This window comes from Solanum stenotomum, chromosome 6 (assembly GCF_019186545.1).
Source record: "Solanum stenotomum isolate F172 chromosome 6, ASM1918654v1, whole genome shotgun sequence".
In the NCBI taxonomy this organism is placed as follows: domain Eukaryota; kingdom Viridiplantae; phylum Streptophyta; class Magnoliopsida; order Solanales; family Solanaceae; genus Solanum; species Solanum stenotomum.
In genome coordinates, this window is record NC_064287.1 from 56407387 (window position 1) to 56414602 (window position 7216).

At 36.2% G+C, this 7216-nt stretch overlaps 1 protein-coding gene across 2 annotated transcripts; it reads right to left on the reverse strand.

The window, feature by feature from the left end:
• Positions 1 to 367: 367 nt before the first annotated feature.
• On the reverse strand, positions 368 to 7216 carry LOC125868302 (uncharacterized). Of its 2 annotated transcripts, none has more exons than XM_049548946.1 (10): positions 7015 to 7216; positions 6430 to 6539; positions 6142 to 6273; positions 5990 to 6063; positions 5789 to 5894; positions 4419 to 4487; positions 4072 to 4136; positions 3876 to 3974; positions 2516 to 2615; positions 368 to 974 (listed from the first exon to the last, which is right to left on the reverse strand). In XM_049548946.1, exons 1-10 carry the CDS (start codon positions 7178 to 7180, stop codon positions 912 to 914), a joined length of 984 nt encoding a protein of 327 aa, XP_049404903.1. In that variant the 5' UTR covers positions 7181 to 7216; the 3' UTR covers positions 368 to 911. The 2 variants fall into 2 exon arrangements, with proteins under 2 accessions (XP_049404903.1, XP_049404902.1); XM_049548945.1 differs by lacking the exon at positions 368 to 974 and adding an exon at positions 1746 to 1847.

Here is a 7216-nt window from a genome sequence, read left to right on the forward strand (position 1 = left end):
TACTCCTAAAAGACCAACTTATTTCTTAAACTACAAACAGAATGCAAATTAAAAAAGTTTGTTTAGAAATTTTAAGTTTTGTATGTCATTGAACCAATAATATTTTGGTATAACCATGTAAATATATATCTTACGAAGTAATAAATATTGTCCTTAGACATAAATCTTCAAGATAAAAATATATAAGAAAGTAAATGGTACTTTATGGTGCAATAAATAAATAATATTGTACTCAAGTGTTTTTATCTACTTTTATTGGAATTCTTGAAGACTAACTTACCAAAACAAAGACAAAGAAGTACTTCATGGAGTAATACATTATAATATAACTCTCTAAGAAGAAATTTGACGGCTTTAGCTCTTCAGATAAAATTAACAAATAAGGTATAGGTTTTTATACATTTTATTCTTAATCTTGAACATTTAAAACAACAATAATGATACACAATCACACTAAGAAGATTTCTTCCTAGAAAATAACTTTCTCATAGATTTTTCTGACAAAAAAATAAAATTTAGTGCTAGCTCACGCTGGCCCGCATAGGGCTCAATTGAGCTAGTATTTTGGAGGCCCTTTCAAATGAATAGTTGGGTTGAGCTAGGCCGTTGAAATCTATGGCCCGCTCAATCCGAGCCAGCCCGTGTTAATAGCTCTACTCCTTACACTCACATTTGTTTCAAAGATCAGATGTCTAGGCTTGAATTATTTACATCTAAAGGTAACAAATGAGCAACAAGGGTTGTGCTGGAATGATAAGTACTTCTTCATCCTTAATCAAAGATCTTGGGTTCGAGTACCCCTGGGTGTTGCCTTTGGTTAGGGAGCGCGGTGGCATGGCAAATGAGGGCTTGATAAGTATCTATAGCAGCCTTTAAGTTGTTGGAATCATATCGCCAAATAACTTTATGCTTTACAAATACCGGATGAGCTCAACAGCGAACTTTCCCTTCCTTGTTGAGCTTATTTCTCCAATCTGTGAACAAGAGATCCATTAGTTGCAGAAACAGCAATCTCATTTCATTAACAATGCTCTATAGGATGTAAGACAGGCCATTTGAAGCCCCAAAATGAGCTAGCATTGGTTGACTGCATATGCTAGTTTTCGCGACAAGTAATTCTCACAACATAAACCCCCACACCTCCAAAATCACTGAACATACTCTTATTCATACTAACAATATCATAACACCAAACTTAGCAGGAAAATGAAGTCATGTCATCAAACACACTAAGCATTTATCTGAAGGAAGTCTTGATAGACTCTATAAAAATAAGAATTCTTCAACCAAACCTAAATATTGCCCCAAGTAAAATTCACCAACAACAAGAAGTTCAATCCCAAACTAGTTGGTGTCTGCTATATGATACTGCACCAACCATGTCGCTCTATTTTTGTTTTAATTTTATTTTGAATCAATCAAATATTTGAGGATTTAGGTTCTCGGGCACTAAAAGTTCTCTATATTTTGTATTGGCATATACATCTCTAACAAGATAAAGGCTCCTTGCAAACTAATCACAACTAGTTAGATCACCTGTATGGATCTTTTTCTCCTATTGTTCTATATATTGCGCCAAGTCTACATGGATTCCAAGAAGATGTAGGTCTATAATTTATTCTATCTAATTTTATGTCTACCTTGTCCCTTTTAACAACTTAAATTACCATGGTTTCACACCTACAAATTGATGTGTTCGAGCTTGACTAATCTCAGGCGACTTGTTTTTCATTTTACCCTCAATGTGTGCTACTGCACCTTCAGCCAAATGTGATAATTCCTAATCTTGTACCACCGCACATCCATCTTAACAGACACATTTCTGCAACACTCATCCTATGAATATCCTGAAGAAATTCTCTAAATTACAATCACCTAATTAATCTAAAAACTATAATCACAAAATTGGCATTATAGCAAGGCATCCAAAAATTTAAACCAAAGCTTTACTATTTGACCTTTTTCTCTAGTCACTTTTTATTTGCTAGCTTTGTTTGTAGGTTAAAGAGAACTTTCAAACTTGAAACAGTGTTTTTGGTTGCACTTAGTTGAGTGATAATATTGGCAAATGATACTCCAGTAGTTAAGGAAATGGGAGTTCACATTTTAAGTGAAGTCCTGAAAAAATGGAATTTCAACGTCAGAACTTATAGGAAGAGATAAGTATATGCCCTTTTGGTCGGCCAACCAGAGGCGGATCTAGCCCTGTATCTATGGGTTCACGGGAACCAGTAGCTTTCACCCAAATCTTGTATATGTATGAAGAAATATTCTAAATATCTATTCATATTTGATTGTAGGAACCCATAAGCTTCAAATTCGTCTCTGCAACCAATGAGCCAATGAGAAGAGAATATTTAACTCAATACTCAAATAGCATTATAAAATTTAAAGCAAAAACTACTTCTATCCATAGGTTATTTGTTGTGTGTGTGTGCATGCGATATGGGAGGGGGGTTCATTCTGATTCATTCACTTTACCAACTATGGAAGAATTTTATGAGAAGTAACTTACTTTAAGTCTTCCTTCTCCGCTAACTGATATCATGTCTCCAGTCTTAATGGTAGTATTGCTTTTTGTCACGGTGCTCCAATTGACACGAACATCTCCATTACTAAAAGGCCAGCAATGTAGAGTGAGACAGTATCAACTTAGGCAACAACGTATTCGGCCAAATACATCTGTATTATCAAAGCAGTAAAAACATATAGAAACTGTAACGAAATCAACACTTCTTTTTATGATGGTAATGTGTGTGCCAGCTTGCGCGGAGCTCAACTATTCCACCGATTACCTGCTACCTCCCATTAGCACAGGTACTGGTAAAGACTTGCACGTGGAAAAAAACCACCTAGTATTTTTTGCTTCCTCTAAGATTTAAACCATAGACTTCATGGTACTCCTCCTACTTGTTAGTGATTCATTCAATTTTTGAGACTACAACAGCAAACCTAAGTTGCTCGGACTCTCCAAATATGTTGCTGCACCCGTGTCGGATTCTTCAAAAATAAACTATTTTGGAGGATCTGACACGCACCCAAGAGTGGATAATATTTTGATTTGTACCCATGACTATGTTTTTCGATAAATTACTGGATCTTCTTTTCTTTTCGATTTCTTTTTTAGGAAGTGATTAACAAATAACAACTTCCTTCAAGTTGTTAATTATTCACCTGATCTTCTACCAGTATAATGCATGAACTAATCTATGTCTATGCTTGTGCATCCTTTCCTCACACAGAAAGCTTCTTCTAGAGGCATCGTCCATTTATAATTGCCGTGGAGCGAGCATCTACTTCGAGGAGAAATAAACCCTTCCTAACAGCCAACTCAAGCAGTACACCATAGCAAGAGACTCTTCAGTCCCTTCAAGAAATTAGTTTTGCTTTTATGAAATAGGGGAGAATGCACAGCAATGCAGTGAGATTCCCTTTATGGCAATTGTCATAGTTGTTGAACCTAGTAAAGATTATGGGTTGTGGATCTTTTCAATTACCTCGCTCTTTTGCAGGTGACAATCAAAATGAAACCAAATTTAAAGCCTATAGGGTATAGAGAAGACCTAAACAATGTGGGAATCAATGAAAAGTTGAGGAAATTTCATATTTGAATACCATATATATAATTTCAAGGTCATACTGTACTGGAAGGACAGCTTATCTGCAGATCCTTTGTTTTTGGTAAGGATAGCTTATCCACCAATCTATGACAATGATTACGGATAGCATGTGGTTCATAAATTGAGGCAAGAACCATTTTTAATTATCCATATACGAATAACTAATGTAAGGATCATTATGTAGTCATTCACCACGCAAAGCACACATCAAGCAAAATATTTTGGACAGAGAAAACATATACAAAGGGGGATTACCTAATCAAACTGGCCATTTTAGTTCGTGAAACTTTGAATCCTGCACTAGCTACAGCATCAAGTCTCAATGATGCCTCAATGGATTTTGAGGACTTTGTCCTGGAAAAAGTAAAATAAAAGTGGAAATTTCCTAGATCAAAATGTGTTGCGTATGAAGGGAAGAAACCAAAGGAACTATAAATGTAACACTTTCAACCTTGGTGGTTCATATTCAAGGGCAAGCAATGGAATCTTCTTGCAAGAGACAGAAACATTTCCAACCTACAAAGAAAATATTAAGTGGAAAGCCTTATCATTCCAATTTTTTTAAAATTACGACTGTTCGCTCCTTTGGGATTTCTGTAAACTATTTTTTATGAAGAAAATCCACGCTCAGTCATTCTCCAATTCAATGTAATATCATGTGATAAAGTGGATGATGGCAGTGAGTACAGTATTTGTTGATATTCACAATAACTTAGAATTTCACTCTAATTGGCTAGTAGAAGCTAGTGGAGAATTGGAAGATACTGTTAGAGGAAGCAATGAGCAAAGTACCGTTACCTTGTCCAATGCTGATACAAGGAAGTCAGAAAGTTCTGGAACAACAAGAACATGAGCTCCCTTTTCACCCTAAACATCAGAAAGAGATGTTCAGGATAACCCAACACTTCGAAGAAATGGGAAGTGGAATATGTTACAACAGTTACACAAATACGCACACAAGACCAACACCATGAAATTAGTCAGAACGTGTGAAAGAAAGTAAGAATAAAATACAGTTTAAAAGAAAAAAACAATTCAAAAACCTTAAATAATCTGAAGCGTAACTTTGATGTTAGTTTAAAACAGCCATTTAACAATCTCCAAAGAAGCTCAACCATTGTTCTGTTTTAGGAGGCAGTTTGCTTTTAGATAGTAGCTAAGCAAGGATTCTTTGTCGTGCTCTGGTTCTTTTTTTTTTTTTTTTTTACGACGGCAGCATTCAGGCCAACTTGTGGGCACCTTGACCATTTCCATCAGATACCAGCTACTTCCACCAACACAAGTATCGGCAAACTCTGACCCCCAAGGTTTAGGTAGATGGAAAGAGATCACCTAGTGTTTTTTGCTTCCGCTAGAATTTGAACCTTAGACCTCATGGCTCTCCTCCCACTTTATTTTACACTAGGCTTACACAATTACATGCATTGTCATACTCTTATTTTTTATGTGCCTAAGCTAATTTAGTAGTATGTTCTCAGTGCTGAAGGGATATTTCAATAATCTATCTTGGATGTTGCTTCATTCACCAAGCTTTGTGCTACTTCTACATTTCGTTGTCGGTGTTTGAATCACCACTTCCACACTAAAACAAAGGACTCATTAGATATCAAAGTATTGATCAACAAGTTTACTTCTTAACCATACACTACCTCCACATATAAGTTCTGACTCATCTTTTATGTTCCATTGTACTTGGCCCTTGTTGATTTGACATTTCTCTTGAGAAACTATTTATTAGGAGTTTGTTTACTAAATTATCCTTATAATTGTACTTTAAAAATCTAGGTTTGACAACTATTACTTCATATACTTATCTAATGATAAGGACATAAGGTTAATATGAGAAGAAAATAATAATCTCTCTTGATTTGCTAAAATTGACAAGTAAACAAGAAAATCTATGTTTAGTATAAGGGCCAAGTAAAATGGAACGGAGGGAGTACATAATAACTCAGCTACAAAGAGGTGGATCCTCTCTTAGGTGTAATGCCCACAACTCTCTGCCCAAGAGCCTCTATTTGATCAACAATATCTCACCCTCTGTCACTTCTATCTTTCTTTTACATATTTTTTTTTGTAGCTGAACAAACGATGAAATCAACTAGGTGTTACCAAAACTTGCAAGAGAGAGATACAGAAAACCTCCAAAAAATAAATAAATAAAATACCTGCAAGAGTATATCTCCCAGCTTATTCCTTGCAATCCCTGTACCAAGGATTGCACCAAGGAAATCACCGTGAGAACAAGGTTGAAATGAAAAGTTCCCTGAAATACTGGAAAGAGGATCCCTTTTCACAATAATAAAGAGGATTTTTTGATTGGTTGATTTAAACAGCAGACAAAACTGAACAATGACAGGAGGACCTACCTCAAGGCTGCAACATTATCTGGATCACTTGTTAATGCCTCTGCGTGTCCAACTGAGAGTCGGCATCGTTCGGCCTGTTTAAGGAGACAGTAAATATAAATTCAAGCAGCTTTATTGCTCAAACATGTTTTGTAAAACAAACTGTGTCCAACCTCTGGGTATCCTCCTTGTGCAACTGTTTTGAGATCAGCTAACCTTTCTAAGACTAGCATTGACTCTTTTAAGACAGGCGGAGTCAGAAAATCAGTATGTAAAACTTCTCGTCTTAATGATGCCCGTTTTGCCTGAGAAGAACACAAGTGAAAATCAGTTTAGATTAAGACTTAGGACAATGTTTTGGAGCTTTTCCTACAACAGGGACCAAAGAGGTGAAAAACTAGACAAGACTTTTCAACTGTTAATTGAGAGGAGAGCGATTGGTTTGGTAGATGTATATGTACCAGTTCAACAATACGTTTCACATCTTCAATGGGGTTCTTATCTCCCACTCCTTTCAGTAAAATATCAGCATCACCCTTAATAGCCTGTGGTAGGCTGCATATTCCAAAAGCTGTTTTGAAAGAGGCCATCAATATACCATTTAGCTTGGCCTTTATGCCAATGTTAGCTGACTTTGAGTGTGCACAAATAAGCACTTAAACTTATATAAAGCTGAATAAGTAGACACACACGTTCTACGAGACATAATACATGTAGGATGTCAGGTAGGATATGTGTGTTTACTTGTTCAACTCTATACAGATTTAAGTGTCTATTTGTGTACACCCAAAATTGGAGATGATATCAAGTTAAATGACATATTTATGTATTATACCTACAAATTATATAACTCAATAACTAAAAAAAAGATGACAAAAATCAAAGCTTCAAATCTTGTTTCCGCCTCTGTCCATAGTAGATACACCATTTAACAAGTAAGTAGTCAGGTATTCACATTGCATTCAACTATTTCAGCTAAATTACCATACAAATTGACACAAAATCATCAAAAAGTAGACACGCTAGAAATAAGGAAATTTCCATACCTGAGGGGTGTAGAGGTGTTCGGAGGATGAGGGTTGTACCGGAGAAGACGTCTCCGACGACATGAGTGGTGGGGCGAGTAGATAGAAATGAGGGAACTACTCTTCGGAGAATCGATTGTGCGGCAAAGCCAGTGGCAGCCATGGCCGGTACACGTAGTGCGCACATTGGTTCGGGATTTTGGGTAGTAAAAAATAAGGCAAG

Coding starts and splice junctions, on each gene's coding strand:
- LOC125868302 (XM_049548945.1), bottom strand. CDS start 7,180: ATGTGCGCACTACGTGTACCGGCCATGGCTGCCACTGGCTTTGCCGCA. Junction 3,975..4,071: donor CTTGAATATGAACCACCAAG/GTTGAAAGTGTT, acceptor TACTTTTTCCAG/GACAAAGTCCTCAAAATCCA. Junction 2,616..3,875: donor AAAATGGCCAGTTTGATTAG/GTAATCCCCCTT, acceptor CTGGCCTTTTAG/TAATGGAGATGTTCGTGTCA.